The 18,764-nt window shown below is 37.3% G+C and overlaps 2 protein-coding genes across 10 annotated transcripts in view; one reads left to right on the forward strand and one right to left on the reverse strand.

The window, feature by feature from the left end:
- LOC100744265 (phosphofurin acidic cluster sorting protein 2) overlaps positions 1-3,450 on the forward strand; it is a 30,712-nt gene extending 27,262 nt beyond the window's left edge. For all 3 annotated transcript variants that reach the window (XM_012390927.3, XM_012390930.3, XM_012390928.3), the window contains 2 exons: positions 1,416-1,532; positions 3,176-3,450. In XM_012390927.3, the coding sequence (XP_012246350.2) occupies positions 1,416-1,532; positions 3,176-3,309 (251 nt within the window). In that variant the 3' untranslated portion in view covers positions 3,310-3,450. The remainder of the gene's footprint in view (positions 1-1,415; positions 1,533-3,175) is intronic.
- A 9,574-nt stretch (positions 3,451-13,024) lies between these two features.
- LOC100744072 (UPF0692 protein CG33108) lies at positions 13,025-17,140 on the reverse strand. Of its 7 annotated transcripts, none has more exons than XM_012390934.3 (5): positions 16,673-17,140; positions 15,830-16,016; positions 15,563-15,748; positions 15,148-15,480; positions 13,025-15,062 (listed from the first exon to the last, which is right to left on the reverse strand). In XM_012390934.3, the coding sequence occupies exons 3-5, from the start codon at positions 15,730-15,732 to the stop codon at positions 14,861-14,863; spliced, it is 705 nt and encodes a 234-aa protein (XP_012246357.1). In that variant the 5' UTR covers positions 15,733-15,748; positions 15,830-16,016; positions 16,673-17,140; the 3' UTR covers positions 13,025-14,860. The 7 variants fall into 7 exon arrangements, with proteins under 7 accessions (XP_012246357.1, XP_012246356.1, XP_012246359.1 ...); XM_012390933.3 differs by having other exon boundaries at positions 15,563-15,770; XM_012390936.3 differs by lacking the exon at positions 16,673-17,140 and adding an exon at positions 16,467-16,655.
- Positions 17,141-18,764: the final 1,624 nt, after the last annotated feature.

Below are 18,764 nucleotides of genomic sequence, written 5' to 3' on the forward strand. Positions count from 1 at the left end.
CCAATTTGGTAATTGCAGTGGATTGCAGTAATGAAGTTAAACCGTAAAACAGCCATTTCGTTAATTGACTTAATTCTAATTTATAAGAGCCTCGCGTACTCTTCGTTTGACGAGTATACTCGTCACGCGTAACAAGTACAATATGTTGTTTAAATTCCAATTTGGTAATTGCAGTGGATTGCAGTAATGAAGTTAAACCGTAAAACAGCCATTTCGTTAATTGACTTAATTCTAATTTATAAGAGCCTCGCGTACTCTTCGTTTGACGAGTATACTCGTCACGCGTAACAAGTACAATATGTTGTTTAAATTTCAATTTAGTAATTGCAGTGGATTGCAGTAATGAAGTTAAAACGTAAAACAGTCATTTCGTTAATTAATTTAATTCTAATTTATAAGAGCCTCGCATGTTCAGCGCTTGACGAGTATACTCGTCATCACTCACTTTTTGCCACACATTTCAGATGCACACTTTTCAAAGAGGACGCAACATACTAACTAACTGGTTAATGATAACTTTTAGTAAAATGTAATATGTTCGTGTGTGTATATGTATATTTACTGTCATTGGTATATTATATACGTATAATTTTAATTTAATTTTCATATGTGCAATTTTTAGTCTCAATTATTTATATGTACATTATTTTGGACAATTGTAAACTCAAAAACATTTTCTGTGTTGTTTCTTCGATATTTCTAAGGAACCACTGATTGAATGCCTGAATATGTTAAGTGAAATTGTTTTTGAAAATGGCTAAATTGAACGCTGTATTACGTAAGAAGATTATTTTTTTCAATAACTGAAACTGCAGACGAAAAGACAATTTCTCAAACAAGACGATGCTGAATAGAGTTATGACGATGGCCAGCATCGAGTCTTAATCCGAACACGATCCAGAGCCCTAAAAGAAGCACAAAATCCACATAGGAAGATATTCAAAACAAAACTATAAATAAGTTAGCGATTAGTGCACCTGAGGGATTAATAATAGTAATCAAAAACAGAGGAGAATCCACAAAATTAACGCTGAATTTGCATGTTTAGCCAGAAGCAGAGGCACAATTTTAAGAGAAAATTTAACATTTCCCTAATCTTCAATTCTGTTTTACATTGTAATACGAAATTGTACAAACGATTCGGTCAATTTTTCTTTTAATATTACGAACAATCTAAAAATACAGTTGAGCTACAGTTGAGTAATTATTCACGTATACTATACGTACGTGGATCATATGTGTGAGTATATATTCGAAACTGGTAGCATAAAATGAGATTAAATTAAATTAAAACGAGAAAATCCCACGAGAGCAATTAGGAGTTAAATATAATTCACATCTAACTACGTTGTATTCTTCTGAAATGGTATTAGTTTTCAGAAAAAATTTTATACGTTTGTCCGTTTCATTTGCAGTAATGAGACTGGGTAAGAAGAAAGAGAAAGAGAAGGAAAACGAGCCAAAGAGTCAAACAGTGGAAGGCGTGACACGACTTATATGCTCTGCGAAGACTCACAACATTCCATTAAGAGGTAACAACATGTGCCAGTTTTCTCCTAATATTACGTGTATACAAAACGTACGAAAATCACAGTATTTTTTAGGATAAGAGAAATCGAAATTTTCATTGGAAATTTTCTTCTTACGCTATATGATAATGCTATTAGACTCATATTTTAATTAAAATTATAGCGACGATTAGAACAGAATTATAGAGAATGAAAATTTACGTTTAACCGTCGGTTGTCGCACTGGGGTTCGCCCAAAGCCGAGTTGTTCAACTTTCCAATTTCCAATTGGAACTTTCACGAAGCTGCTGTTATAAAAACAACAGAGATATTCAGTGGAAAAAATTGGGAGTTTCAACACTCTGAAATACGTTTTGATAAGAAAAACGGTTAACAAACCAAGTGAGATTATTTAAAAAAAACAGAGAATCCTTGTAACTGTAAGTTTCGATAGAGAAACATTTTTAAGTGAAAAATGCTGTAACTCTTCTTACGTTTTCTCGTAAAAAATTTAACATGGTTTTAAGACGTGTTACTCTAAGAAAAATAGTTTTCGAATAAGAAGAATACAATTATGTGAATATACAGGGTGCTTGGTAACTGGTGGTACAAGCGGGAAGGGGGTGATTCTACGCGAAAAAAGAAGTCGAAAATATAGAATAACAATTTTTCGTTCGAGGCTTTGTTTTCGAGAAAATCGACTTTGAATTTTCGCTCGGTACGCGTTCGGTACGTTATAACTGATCTCATTGTAGATCGTTGTCTCGATGGAAAAATTAAAAAAAAAAAATTTTTATTCTATATTGTCGACTTCTTTTTTCGCGTAGAATCACCCCTTTTCGCTTGTACCACCAGTTACCAACCACCCTGTATATAATGAGAAAATCAATTTACTCGCACGTACAGGTACAACCATCTTTTGTTTTAATTGTATGCGTAGATTTAGGTGTAAAAAAGTGTAATAACGATTTCAATCAGTTCTTGCGCGAAAATATGTATGCAAAAGCTGCACAGAGATAAAACACGTTCGGCTGCAGCGAAAAATACACCTTTGCCACAGTTGGGTCAATATGACCCATTACTAAGTCTAGCAGCGTGATCATCAGATATTTTAAAAAACACTGCAAATTAACAGAAGAGTCCTGAAGATATTTCTTTGCAAAGTAAAACTTAAATGACCTTAATGACTTAACGACAACCGAAGGTTAAAATATTCTACAACTTTTCCATTTTTTTTATTTCATATCTCTTTCATTTTCAAGGCCACTATACAGACATTTATTGTACGCACAAAATTTCTAAGTGACACGTCTACAACTTCGTCATGTTTCAAGTCTTTGTATTCATACGATCATATTTATCAATTTCTTTAACTCAAGGAATTCATCAGGTTGTCCGAAAAGTTTCTTTGCTTTTCTAAGAAAACGATAGATGCACATTGTTTCTTTTATATTATTTTTATTTAGCGGTAATAGAACGATAGAAATATCTTCAATAAAATAACATGAACCAAACAATTTGCATCTATCGTTTGCTCATAAAACGCAAGGAATTTCTGGTACAGTTTAATAGAAAGAGAATAACGTAGGTAAAATGTGGGAAAATTGTGCAGAGGAACGTTAGCACGTGGAACGTTGAAATTACACGAATAACTTGTTCTTCTTCAGTGAGCATCGACGGTACCGAGTGGTACGGCGTGAAATTCTTCCAACTGTCGGCGCAGTGGCAGACGCACATCAAGACGTTCCCGATAGCGATGTTGGAGTACAGCCCCCAGCAACAAGCAGCGAACCCCACGTAAACGCTTGCCTCGTTCCCGTCAGCGGCCAGACGTTTCGCCAGATTTCGTTTGTGTTCATGGATATTGCCAATTAGAAACAACCGCTTAGCTTATCGCGCAAAACCCGAAAGCCATGAAACCCTGGGAACGTCGGAAAATAGAGAAAAGAAAGGGAAGAAGTAGCGAGACAGAGCGGGAGGTAATGCGCGATAGAGCGCCAGAGTTCGTACAGTGGACAGTTCTGCTGCTTGAAACCGCAAGTCGTTGCAGCTTGTACAGGCTTCTACAGTGTTTGGACGCTGCCTGTTCGTTTAATTGGCCCACGGTGTTGCATTACGCTCGGGTCGTTCGTTCGATTACGTTTCGAGAAGCGGAAAGCAAACTTGGAAACTGTGCGATCTGTTAACGTTTTTGCTGCCAACTGTCCCAAGGCATAGAGAAGCCAGAAACGCAGAGAAAGAAAGAGACGCGACTCTTCGTCGCGCATGCGCAGTTCGCCAGGAGTAGGCGCGTAACTGAGACGTATCGAAGACCGGTAGACGCATAACGCCAACAAACATATCGTATTGCGATTAATATAAGATAACGACGATGACGATGGATCTCGTTGGTTACGCGAATGCCATACAGCGAGGGAACGTGCGGTTACATCGTTAGGAGCACGATGTCCGCAGCGGAAGCGAATTGCACGAATAGGATATTCGATTTTCCTGTTGGAAGCGGCACATGCGATGGATTACGAAGAATCGTTCGGGAACCGGGTTCAGCAAGCCACCCCCACCCCTTCTCCTGCATCCCCACTCCCTAGCCGTCGACGCGTGTACATATAGAAATTTTTTTAAGGACGAGCATAGGAAAAATCGATCGGTTTCGCCTGCGAGTCGAACTGATACGCGTATTTGCTAAGATAGTTCTTCGTCTAAATCGCGAGGTAGCGAAGCAAAGGTTAGCGTTAAATTATGTATTTATTTAATTAACGTGTATTCTATATACATATACATAGGTAAATATATATGTGTGTGTACTTACACATGTGTGTATATACACACACACGTATATATATATATATATATACGATCGCATATAGCAATGGAGCATACAGCGACGTTATCGAAAGAAGTCTGTGATACAGGCAAAACATTTCTCTTAGCGCACAAACCTGTTGTTTAGGAGAAGACGATGTAGTTTCGCGAATTTTCGGGAAGTTTTCCCCGGGGAGAGAGAGAGAAGATAGACGAAAGGGAAGAGAAAGGAAGAGAAGAATAATAAGATGATGAATACGATTAGGACGATTACGAATTAGCTCATTAGTTATTATATACGTTATACTCCTTTTCTCGTTTAAGATTTCGACATATTTTTTGTATTCCATTTTATAGACTTTTAGCCGCAGGCTGCTGTAGTTTAAATACTCTATTTTCAGATTTGATTATTTGATACTTGATTCTTGCTAGACGACCTTCTCACCCTTCGACTTCGATGTAACGTATAGAGTATACTCATCCGCGTATTATTGTTTAGCCGGTAGGAATAAAAGAAGAAAAAGAAAAAAAGAAAAAGAAAGAGAGGGCGAGAGTGAGCAAGACTTAATAGAAATAAATTCGTTGGAAAGACGTAGACGAGGGTATTAGGGAATAAAGAAAAAGAAAAAAAAGAAAAAAAAAAGATATCGAATGAGTACGTTCTTCTCATACCATCGATCGATAATGAAATTATCGTGGTGAAAAGACAGAATCGAAACGCGCTCGCGCGTTTTCTTCCTCCTTTCTAATTACATTTATTGATTATTGAATTTCACTTTAAATCGCCGTTCAAAATCAACCGCCTGTCACGCGTTGCAAGTCAAGTCCGTAAGTTCCTCTTGTCCCTCAGAAGAAGAAGAAGAAAAAAGAAATAGAGTCATATCACGACGAAACGATAAAGACTAACGTTTAATACTGTGGATAATAGAAGAAAAGAAGAAACGAGATAAATAAACACGTATCATAATTTGCACGAGAAGAAAACGAGCACCGTTCGAACAATAGCTGCGTGCAGCAGTCACGTACTTTCCGATTTCTTCATTTTTGGAATGTAGCTTCGGATAAGCAAGAGAATAGACGAGAAAGAAAAAGGGGGAAAAATTAGAAGTAACGACGCAGCAGTTTACTGCTCGGTGTCTCCAGCGGCATATACGTCGCGCTGACTGCCTAATGCCAAATCGAAAAAGAAGAAGAGAGAGAGAGAAAGGCTCGAGCAGAAATAAAGAGAAGAAGAAAAAACCGATCGTCCATTCGATCATTCGTTAAATTCAGAGAAAATACATTTGGAACACGAGCATTCTATCACTGTGCGTAAAACAGCGAAGAGGAAATCGATAATAACGTCTTATGGTACATTGGCGAATTTACGTTCGCCGGTATAAAATTACAGGCAAAATCTTTACCCTGTGCCGGTACATGTACACGTACACACACTCGCACCGAACACACGCATACCATACGATAGTACGTACTCTGTGTCCCGCCCCCCTCCCCTGTTCTCTGCTAGTCTGCAATTAGTTTGTAACGAGTATCGAACTGCGCAAATCGTAGTCCTACATTTCACATCCTTAAGCGGCTGAGAGCAATAACCCGTTTTCTGCGAACTACCCCGCGAGATATGTAGTTGATTTGAATAGCAGCTCGAGGCACTGGCAAGTTATTGCCGAGCGGGGCGTGTGTACGTGGCAACGTTCTGCTTTTCGACGCGCGATGGCCTTCCGCGAGGCTGTGCTTAGAGAAAAAAGGATGATCGGAGCGATAAGAGCGATCGGATACTCAAATTTGAGAGAATTCTTGGATGAGATCGGATCTTCTGATTAATTGCCAATTTCTGTCTTGAAATTTTTTATCATTCTATTTTATGTATATATATATGTGTGTGTGTATGTAAATTTTAATTCATTTAAAAAAATTCAGTTGCGAGATCCCGCAAAATAAAAGAAGTTTTATTCGACACGTTGCGCGATGCTTTCTTACGAGAGTGACACGACTTAAAGGAAACGCGTTGACGCGCGGCTTGTCCTTTAAGGTCCCCTCACAACGATAAGCTCGAGATGAACACGACGTTCGTTCCTATTTTAAAAGTATTGATATATTTTTCTTACTATCGCTGGATTTAACAAAGTAATATTTTATCGTATCGAAGTAGACTCGTTGGCAGTTTTCGAAGAGCCGGTCGGTCGGTTCGAGTTGGCGAAAAAGGTGCGAGGGGAGGAAAGGCCGCGGTAGATCAATCAACGTTTGCACGCGACCCTCGGGAAAGACTTTCAAACCCGTGTCAGTTTTCAGTAGAGCGCACATTATCACGAGAAATAAGAGCGCGGTTGAACGCGACAAGTCTGAAGTCTAAAGGAAAGAAACTATGCCAGCAGGCCACGCGAACGATGAAAAGTCAACAAAGAGACGTTGCTACGCGCACACATACACGCGATATTAACTGCCTCGTTGTCAGATTCATTGAACGTATGCTGAATCGTTTTTCAGCGATCGAACCTGCCATACGATGTACATATATATATTTCTATAGGTACATATGCATATAAATATATGTATATACATATGTATAGATACTATGTGTGTGTGTGTATATATATATAGGGTGACCCATAATTTTTCAGCAGCATATTCTACGAATAGAAATAAGAAGTTTGATAGAAATGTAGAACGTAAGCACTTGAGGAAGAAATTCAACAAAAAAAAAAGTACGAAATAACGCGAGATTGATTTTTCATTTGACACAATACCCGCCAATGACTATGCGTACTCGTTTACGAACGATTGATACTAAGCGTACGACGAGGATGTTGTCAACAATGGATCACGAAGCTTTCCATAGGTCCACGTTTGTATAAAATTAATTATTTTTACCCGAAGAATATACTCGCGTCGTTTGAACGAAAACACTTGAGACACCCTGTACATATATACTCGCACAGTTTGAACGAGGCGTTCGAGGACGTCGTTCCGCAGTTTTGCACGATGGCGTTTTGCTTTTCTGTCAGAAGGCGCGTTCAACGATGTCTCTTATCGGTATAATTTCGACGGAACGCCAAAAAAGAAAAAAAAAGAAAACAATGATGGAAAAGTTTCAAAGCCAATAAATTTGTTGCGACGAACAGCGGCCGGCAATGCGAATGCAAGTTCGATCGTGACACGTCGTAGGAGACGACGCGCAGTGGTCGAGAATCCGAATAAATTAAACGGACGAAGAAGCATACTTCCGGCCACACCGGAAGCCTGGCTCTAAATTGTACAACGCGGAGACTAAAACGTTTACGTTCGTGCATACCGTTCCGTAGCTGGTGGAAGGAACATAGCGAAGTCATAGAATCGGCCGTGCGTTACGCTGTGTACGTTACAAGAATCGGAACAACAGTCGTTCAATGCGTCGTTGACTGTCTCCGTGCGAAAACCAACCTCTCAACGTACAAGCTTTTATTCCCGCATCGTCGATATATGTAGACAATAGTGAAATTTTATGCGACAGTATAAAAAAATGTATTTTTCAATATAAGCTACCGTAGCTTGAATCAATAAATAACGCTGGCTAAAATTGCGAAATTGTAAAGTTGCGAAACTGTAAAATATCGCGTGTTCGACACATTAACAGGCGCCACTGGCTATTTCCATAATCGAAGAGTGCCTGTAGAAAACGCTATAAGTGCCACGATTGGAAGATTTTGTTTTTTTATTGGACCATGTTCCACATACCCACGAAGATACTGTTGTATTATTATTAGCATCGAGTATTACTTAACGTCAGATCCAAGTGCAATTTCCCATTCCAAATAGTTCTTAATAATAGCAGAAAATAGTGTGACAAGGTCGCCTCTATATAGAGAAATATAAGTGCCAATAAAAATTAGTTAATTGCTGCTTGGCTTTTGTCTATGCCATTTATCATAATTAACCAAACGTTGAGTTCTTTTTGCAGCTGAGAGACGACGCGTACAGGCTTTCCTACGAACACGGTTTTCTTTCTGGTAAACTTGAACTATTGTTGGCAACTAAGTGATTACAGATTTTGTCATTACCATCTATGACAAAATCCGTAATTACTTAGTTGCCAACCCAAACATGAATGCGTAGGTTCCTATTTCCTTCCTTGAGAGCTTGTTCCTTGGCACCTACAGCTTTTCCTACGAGCACTCTGCAATCACTAAATGACACCTAGCAATTTTATCCAAGTTACTTCTGTAATACGATTACTAAACTTTCTGTAACTGGAATTAGATCGAAATTCGGAAAAGAATAAAAATTGTAGACCAGCGATAGATAGACGTTTTGTTACCACACAACAACACAGCGACGGTACAATAATGCAGTGCAATAGTATGATGATATGACGTGAGATGGAGGCATCAGGACGGATGATCATATGGCATAGATGTACAATTTGAAGCTCTATGACATTATAAGAGATCTGCGATTTTGCTATATCGTTTCCACCAACTGTCGTACACGCATACCTACGCATATTTATGTCTTACGAACGTATTCAATGTTGAAGCAGAAACGAGTTCTTTTAATCCACGACAGCGTGTAAAGGACTTCGCGTGTTCCTTAATGTTCCTCGATCTCTTCTCCTCCTATTTTACCTTACTCCCTTTTGCTTTTATCGTTGGTTCGCAAATAAACGCTTGCGTCTTCTTTCTTCTTCTTTTTTAATTTCGACTCGTCCAAGTTGTGCAATTAATAAATAAGCTTTGTAATACGAGATTTTAGCGTCTTTAGAGACGTGCGACGATACACCCGTGACGCGTGCTCACAGTCTTTGTTCTCCTTCCCCTTCCATTCCTCTCGTCGCACTCGTAGCTAAACTGAATGGATTTATGAAAAATTGAAACGTAGAAAAATATACGAAACGCGGGAACCTATGAAACATTCAAAGCAAACTGTCTGCGACAGAGAACGAGAACGTTCGTTTGCTTGTCCTGTTTCCATGGCGCACGCGAACGTTGAAATTCAGTCGTCAGATACCTGTCGTCCGCGGTCCACAACAGCATCGTAAGATTCGTCGAAGAATTCGTTCCCTTGAAGGCTGCTACAAGCAGCGATCGCTGCGAACTTCGACTCTCGTAGCTCTCGATTCTAGTCAAAACTCAAGATTCTTCTCGAACGAGGCAATCGGTACCGTCGTCGCACGAATCCGCGATGTGGCGATCGATCCGCGTAACGAGCGTCGCCATTCGGTTTCGAATTTTCCAGCGCGTTTTCCGCGAGTCTCGCGAAGCGCAGCAAAAAGGAATGGATCGATAAGCTCTATGTCAGACGATTGAGCGCGAGAATGCGATCGTTATGGACCGCAAGGACCGTGAGCACGTACGCCTGGGCCGCAATACTCTGCGAAAGCGTTTGCTACGATACGATTATTGTTTTTGTCAGCGTATAGTAAGTTTCGACACGTGTGGGCAGCCAGGCCCAAGCTCAAAGCTTACAATAATTAAACGAAAAAAAAGAGGTAATTAATATATATAAACATATATATATACACACATATCTATATATATCCATATATATATATATATGTCTGTATAAATATATACGTGGAGCGCGTGTTTTTCGGTACCAGAGCGTAGCGATCGGAGAGAAAAAAAAGCGAAATAGGAAAATAATTAAAAAGAGAATTAAGCGAAAAAACAAATAGATCGGTCAGAGATACGGCGTTTGACTTTCACGGGCGTTCTTAGACGTCTTTATTGCGCTTACGGCGGCCGATGTCTAAACTGTACATGTACATATGATTAACTTGTTATCAATAATATCAGAGAGTTCAATTAAAAGGGCTGTAAAACGCGTGTGCCGGCTTCCCGCGCGGGAAACTGGCAGCAACGAAATTGATAGAGGGCGGACGAAGAGACAAGATGGAGGGGGCAACATGGCCTCCGCGTGTATCTTCACGAGCAAAGTCACGTTTTTCCATTTTGTTGCGCGTTCCCGTCGCGAGATCTTTCGCACTGATTTTACAGTTTTCCTCCTTCTCTTCGAGAATTGAACCGGCGAGTCGCACGACGAAGCTACGGAAGAAAAAAACCGTTCCACGAATTCTACGCGAATAATTAGACTGACAAAGATAAGAAAGATTAGAAGAGGAATTACGTGGTAGTTTGTTGATATTTGATACGCGTGTCGACTGTTTCCAGGTATCTCGTTCTACACGTTTGCGCGTTTCTTCTGTTTCACGCTTTTTCTCCAAACGTCAGATGTACAGAATTTTATTACGCACGCAATATATACATATATATATCGTAGACACGTTTTAAACATATTAATTGTACGGATCTCGTTACGGACCTGGCAATAAACTTCGTTCGCGGCTGAAACGAATAATTCCGCCCAAGTTTCTAAAATACAAATAACGCGCGAACGTTCGTGCCGTTTCTCTTGAACCCTTTTACTCCCGAACTAGAAACTACGTTAACTATAATTGTATTAGTCGAAAAATTATATTGATCGTTAAATTATTCAACGTAAGCGATTTACGGAAATATTTCGCGAACGAAATTGCACGAGGATAGAGGATAAAGTTATTCGTAATTTTTCCCGAATTGCTCGTGAAATGAGATTACTGCGGAAGCGAGAGAGTCAAAGGCGAGATTTTTTTATAAAACTCGCACGACCAACGAACTGCGAGTAAACACTGTATCATTACCGAGGTCCTTTTGTTAATTGCTCTAAAACGGGGTTAAAAGAACAAAAAAGAAAGAAAAGATGTCACAATGATCGAGGAAAATTTTGTAGGACTCGAATAATTCGTTTCTTTTCTTTTTTCAAGTTGAACGTGAATACACACGCGTAGATCGGGTGAAGCAAAACAAAGGAGGAAAGAAAGAGAATGAGAGAAAGCAGTGAAAGAAAATAAATTTCTAATAAGTGAACGCTAGCCTTCTTTTTAATTCAACTCCCCTATTGTTGATATAATGAACATGAAATACCTATATGTGATATATATTATTATAAACATAATATTCGGATACAGGATATCATTGTTATTAATCTATAGAATAATTAGAGACGGCTTGTGTCCTGGGCGTAACACGTGGTCGTTTTATACTGTGAACGCTGTGTAATCGTTGTACAGAATATTCTCTCTGTTTTTCTTTTTTTTTCTTTTCCTTTTTCCTTTTTTTTTTAATATATTACATGTACATATGTATACATATATGTATACACAGTATAGTACCGTATGTATATGTATACATACATCTATGCAGAGTACAATATAAAACGGCAAAATAGATTGTAGCTTCGTTTTATAGAGAAATATACATATAATTATTCGTCTAGTGGCATCCGCGTGAAATATATTTATGTATATGGTTTGACTTTCGACGCTCTCCCACGATCGAAGATTCAATAAAAGAAGCGTGTGAGGATCGTTGTTCCAGCGACGAAACTGTAATCGCATTCTCGTCGCGTGCGAGTCGTCTGGCGTGATCTTTTGTATTTACAAAAGACGAGAAAGAGGGAGGACATTGATCGATGATTCCCAGTCGCATCTCAGGACACAAGTAGATATATAATGTAATTAGAAAATAGTAGACAAAAAATAAACTTGTGGTAATAACTCTGTATGCTTAGAGAAGGAAAAAGAAACCGAAAACAACAATAAGGAAAAGTTACAATTTTAAAAGGATAAAAGTGGAAAAAAAACTATGTTGTTGATGTTTGTAAGCTTGAAATATAAATGTAACGCAGTTTCTCGATATTCTATTACAATCCCAGTGCACCTGTACCATCCGAACGATTTAATATCTTCTTATTTCTTATTTTCTTTTTCTCTACATCCTCCTTTTCTTTCCTTTTTTTTTTTTTTTTTTTTTTTTTTTTTTTTTTTTGGTTACTCTTCGAACGTCACTATTGCGTTCTGTTTTCAAACTCCTAACAGGAAAGAAGAAAGTAAATCTTTCGTCGTGCAGTATGTATACTCGTAATTGAAAGATATAGATTGGCACGCTTGTCTCACTAGTTCAGAAAATCTCTAGCACCAACCATACCCGATACAGTCGATTTTCGCATAGGATATCGTTTTAACGATGTTCATCGTAAAGTAACGGCCAAAGTGTAAAAGTGAAAGATAGATGATAGAGAAAGAAAGACATGTACTATACACGGAAAGAAATCTTAATGAAAACATGCTTTGTAAATGATAACATCTCTTTATATTTGTATCACGTTTAAAGCTAAATACCGACAACAAATCAAGTAAAAATTACGCGAGTTACAGAAAAAAGAAACAAGTGTTAACAATGATCACAATATTAATCTCTTATAACGTAACGCGGCACCATGTACCGCTGCTTTCTCTTGGCTCTGTGTTGCGTTGGCTTTTACACTTTTCGAACCACACAGGCGCGATGTACATCGATGTAGTCGATGACGATTTATACATCGGCACGAACTAAAATCCTTCGAAGAAAAAAGCTCGATAACTCCCATTAATCGAAACTACTTCCTTCCCATCGATTAAAAGGCGATAGGTATATATAGAAGATGTAACAAGTTCACATGTTCTAAATGCTTTTGAAATGAAAGGTTCAACTCTGCTTCTCCGACTCCAATGAAAAGACTGTATCGCGGTAAGTAACGGAAGACGTATTTTTTTATTACTCTTGAAAATCCCTATTTTCTTCTATTACGCGATTCGTACGAGTTTCACGAAGTTAGAGCAGAAAAAATACGTGTTATTTTAATTTTCTTTTTTTTTTTGTTCCTTTTTGATTATCATTAGAAACATCATGGAAAACGGAGAAACCATGTACGTGCACCGATAAGTAGCATTCGTCGTATTCGTTTTACTTTACAAGAGTATCTTTTGATTGCGACAGGGCAGCAAATCGAAGAAGCTTCGCGATGTGAGAATAGGCACGGTATACAATTATCCTTTTTCCCTTTTTTTTAATGAATGAACCTCGTTACTTTGCGGCACTTGGGTACAGTTTTTATTATTTTTTCTTTGTCTTCTTTTAACTTTCTCTTTGCTCTTTGTTGTTTTGTATTCGATCCGAAACTACTCAACGGAGTCTACAAATAATATAGCATCTCTCTCGAACCTGCTTTACGCGTTTTTATCCGACGAATTTGATAAAGAAAACGCTTAAGATATCGTACAACTGGAAAGACGAGCCCCAGTCATAAGATATCTCCAGGTTTTGATAGCTTTCCGTTCTTTTTTCTTTTTACGATCGTTACGTATTAATATCAGTAAAAACTACGCTCGTACTTTACATACCGGTAAATACATAGTAAAACAAGCATATCGTAGAGTTCTACACAGTAAGATCCTCTCCTTATAGCGCGTTGCTTCCAAGACCTTCGGTACAGCAAAGTGATATTTGACGATATATTCGTAAAATGAATTTTTATAGATTTTTAAGTGTAAGTTTGGATATTTTTATATGTATTTGTATATTCGATAAAGAGATTTCGATATAGTTACCAAGTGATAAATTTAATTCTCGATTTACACGATTCAGAGAAGATACATTTAATTTTGTTTGATAAAAGTTTGAAAAAATGCGGGAAAATTTGATAGGAATCTCAATTTAAAGCTTAATATATAATTTCAAAGATATAGTGTATATATGTATCGCTATCCTATCGTTATTAGGCAATTTGTCATTTGTAAGTTACTACTTATGAGTAAAGCTTGAAAGACTGTTTCATAAATATAAAAATGATATGTAATAAATTTGAAAGTAAATCGCACATTTTATGTTGGATAATGAAACGTGTCTTAATTCGTATGATTTCGTGAAACTAGTCTACCGTATCTAGCAAATATAATAATTCATTCCGTATCTTAAAAGCAATGCGCCCAACAATCCGGTACACACGAACATTAAGTTGTATTGCCTCAAATGCAATTGCGAGACTCTTGCTATAGATAGATTTAGTCTTTATTCACAATGTTAAGATAAAACAAAGATTCATAATTATTGATCGAAAACCTACAGTTTCTTCGCTAAATAAATATACTTGGTTTTTTTTTTTTGTTTCAGCTAGTGTTACGATCCCAATAAATCCTAGCTAATACACGTAGATATTTATTTTATGCAGATATTCTTTATAGACTTTTCTTTCTCCTCGTTAACGTTTGTCTCTTTCATGCACGTGTACATGCCCATTTTATTTTCTTATGCCTGCACTTAACACGTGTCGCACCACAGGAAAAGCTCGATACGTCGAAACAACGAAAGAAAGAATCTTTCAAACCGTCAGGTGCAGTCAAACGTACATAATAAATCATTATTTACACTGCATGTTAAAACTAAATGAATGATATTCTCGTCAATTCATTACATCTAATGTCGAATTTTTGAGAATCTTAATACCCCCCTTCAGATGTTGATCAAAAAATGCATTGCAAGTTAAAACACATGTTACTTAAAAGCAATACGGTTTTATAAGTAATTAAATTCCGTAGCAGCTGTGCAAACGTTATGCCTTTGAATATTTACCATATACTGTAACATGGATACAGTAATATTATAATAGTAATTTCTGTCTTTCGCTGTGATATTAATTACCTACAATTCTTGTACAAGATCTTATATGTATGGGTGCAACGCCAGTGCCCTACCACGCAAACCTCTCTGACCTCCGACTCCTCCTTTTGGTATCACGTATCCTCCAGCATGTCTAGCTGTTCCTTCTTCTTCCAAATTACCATTGCTCTCGATTAAATCGCGTAACGGCCAACAAGCTAAATGACGTGATTTTCCATGACGTGCTAAGACATGATATCCTTGTCTGAAATACATATCACAGTGAGTCAGTCACAAGAATGTTTACTTTCAATTAAAATTTGAAAACAATAGGAAAAGATGTGGCATACCTAGATGAAATTAGACCCACAAGTAGTGCCCAATGAGCTTTATGGCCTCTTTTTAAGCATGGAGCATGATTGAAATCAGAATCGTATGGAATTAGTACCATTGCACCATGAGCCAAAGCATGTGTCAATGTGTCTGGGCATTGCTGTAAATCCACTAAGATATCCGGTCTATGGTCAGGCAAATATTCAGCCGCTAGTGTGCCCATAAAATCAACACTATACACTTCTCCATGTTGTGTAAAACCCCTTACACGAGCTTCAGCTAGGAGTTGACTCACAGAAACTGGTTTTGTGTATTCTTGCGATGCCATAGCAAGTGCTACTAAACCACATCTGTTAAATAGTAACGTAATTATTGTTATTATTTAGATTTATGTGTTTCATCTATAAATAATAAATTACAGATGAAACTCACTGTGGTCCGTCTTGCAAAATTGGTTCAACTTGACAAAAATATGTGACTTCTGCATCTTTCAGTTCATTTCGGGATATCAGCTTTTCAATTTCTGCCTCAGCAGATGTAAGGGTAATCTTGGCCCAAGGAGGCAGGGAGTCTGCATCGCTGACTTCAGTTTTTTCACACATAGGTGCCTCTGGCAAACTTGAGAGAGGTGGAGGTGGTGCTGGCATTTTTCAATAATAAGTACGATACGAACAGTTACTTTGTTCAATTAACAAATACCTGGCCGCACGTTACAATAAAATGATGGTAGTTTCCACAGCTATGAAATCATGCACCTACGCTTTAGTATTTTCAATTTGAAAATTGCCATTTCTTAGTGATAGTCTTCCTGTTCACTGGTAAGACGCATAATGTTTCCAGTTCATCGTAAATGCAATCCTATTGAACGTTCTTGCAGAGATCCAAGCTGAAATATCAGTGGAAAAACAGCATGCGACTTGCAACGTACAATCAAAACCATAAATAATAATTAATTAGCAAAAAGATTAAGACAATTCATATGTGGTACTTAAAAATAGTAAATAATGTAACATATCGATATTAATATCGATTTTGCTCTAACAAAACACTTTTTGTGCCATTACTTCATTACGAAAAGATTTCAACATGATAGAAAAAAGAAACGAAACTACGCAGTCACTGGATTATTACAATTACTTTTATCCGTTACTCATTTAACCTTGAGGAATATGTTTTTATACGGTATCTGTCATAGCTCGATGAACGTGAATTGCAAAAAAATTTTAAACGATATCATCGACAGTAGTAGTAGATTTTTGACAAAATCAATCAGGTCGCGCGACAACTGGCAGTGATGTTTTTACCCGAGTTTCGAGATATATTTAATACTTCTTACGGCCTCTAATATAAGGATGAACTCGTTGCAAAAGTTCTAATGGCAGCACATCGCACGATCGACATTGGACGGAATAGCAGTTGACGATAATATACAATATACATATCAAGTGATGATTATCGATCCAATATTATACGATTGTTGTACACGAAAGATCAAATTTAGATCGGGCAATCAATCGGGTGATCAGTATTTGTTTACCGTACCTAAAATGCAACAAAATCGGTGCAGCACGATTTTGACGTTTGCACGTCCCCCCTATTCACCCTGTGACTCATGCACATACATTATATAATTCTTCGATAGAAATTAGAATTAACACTCGAGTGCATTGACGTGACGGTATTAAGAGTACGTTCGGATGCGCGACAATTCTCCAACGAACTACGATTACTGCCCCGATACGACTGAAATTTAAATCCTCTCTGAGAGAGCTCTCTCAGGCTGGCATAGCGCACTATGTCTTATTCGCAAGCGTCTGTCACGATATACAGTCTGATAAGAAATTTCTCGTAGGTGCTGCAGTTCCGAAGATGATTCACCAGTTTAGGCAAGTGCATTGTTTGCAAGAACCCTAGCCTCGAGAAATATATTGTTTATCTCTTTTCACTCTGACTCGAACTCGAATTGAAACAGGTGCGGGGATTTCGATACGTATCGCATGAGACCGTATTCCTATACTATTGTCATAGATAATAGGTTTAATGCAGTTCTAATAGTACTATGAAAGCTGATTGGCTGAAATGTCTCGAATACGCCAATCGTTGCCCATTGCTGGACATAATTCGACGCATCGAAATGCTGCATATAAAATATATCACGCAAAAGGATCGAAAATAAAGCTAAATTCTGCAAATGTCTGCAATCTGCGATCGACATTTAAACTTTTTTATGGATTTATATATGATTGTACATTTTCAAAGTTCTGATAGTTTAAATAGTAATGTTGGTAATCATATTTTGCTTTCTTGAATTTTGTGGCGAGCAAAAATAGATCTAATTGATCTGACTTTTTGACGATTATACAACGTTTTATCATTGTATAAGGATAGGATAGACATGGCATTAAATAGAACTTTATGTCTCACGTTTTGAAATACCGACCGAGAAAAAGATCAGAATGTCTCTTACGCCCTCTATGATTTACTAAGGCGACTATTATAATTTATATAAAATGCTATTTACTGTTAGTGCAGCATACACGTGTGCGTATACGTGCATGTCAGTTCATGAGTATGTATGTATATAGATATGGTATGTGCCATGTGAACTTGTAGAAAGGTACTCCCTCTCCGACTTTGATGATTTTGAAATATATCATTTTGTACAATTTTTCTTATGTATATAATCGGCGATCGGTTTTGTTTTCTGAAATTTTTCGCAAGAAACTATCGCTACTATTATAGTACATTTCTGCCTATTTGAGCATCCGTGACAACGTATGCGCATCGACGAAGAACAGAATAGACATGACATTCAATGTTTCTTGCAACTGTAACTTCAGGAAAAATAATATTCTTTCAAATTTTTGAGTATGTAATGTTGTGATATGTGTAGTCAAAGAGGTGTAGGATAGAAACATATTATTCATCACGTCACGGACAGTTCCTTTACACATTTAAAACGAACAACGCCATATCAGAAGTCATTTTTTTTTGGACTACCGGTTCTATCTGCACTACATATTTTCAGGCCCAATTTGCAAGCAGCAATTTGCCATTGCGTTTTAGAATAGCGTAGATTTATATCAAACAGTTTATGACGGGAATACCAAACGATGCGGCAAATTAATCCAAACTGATCATCGGTTGGATATTTTGAAACGAGATTTTATTCGAATCTTTTCGTCAACTGCGATCCTTGATATTTTAGGTCAACTGAGGTACAAGATGTTTAAACCAAGTTTGTCTATCGGTGCCAGCCGATATTCTTCATTCTTTATTGAATTGCCAGTGATCGAGGCGTATTTTGATTAATCGATATAGGTCATACTTGTTAAATAATTTCAACAATTTTTATAATGGCAAATAAGATTATTTTTAATTAATATTATTCAAAAATGATTGTAGTACTCTTATATATAATTTCTTCGTCTCTACATATCGCTCTACATATAATATCTTACTAAATAGAAAAAAATGAAATAATTGTCCTACGCTGTTTTATGAATGCATTTATTAAAAACAATTATCATTCTTCAAAATGATTAATAATTAGCAATTTGAGAATTGATAACGAAACTATCTTGAAAAATAAAAGAAGACATTTCTTTAAATTAAAATAATTATCACTGTTATT

Source organism: Bombus impatiens, unplaced genomic scaffold, assembly GCF_000188095.3.
Source record: "Bombus impatiens unplaced genomic scaffold, BIMP_2.2 scf_0900, whole genome shotgun sequence".
NCBI classification, from domain to species: Eukaryota; Metazoa; Arthropoda; class Insecta; order Hymenoptera; family Apidae; genus Bombus; species Bombus impatiens.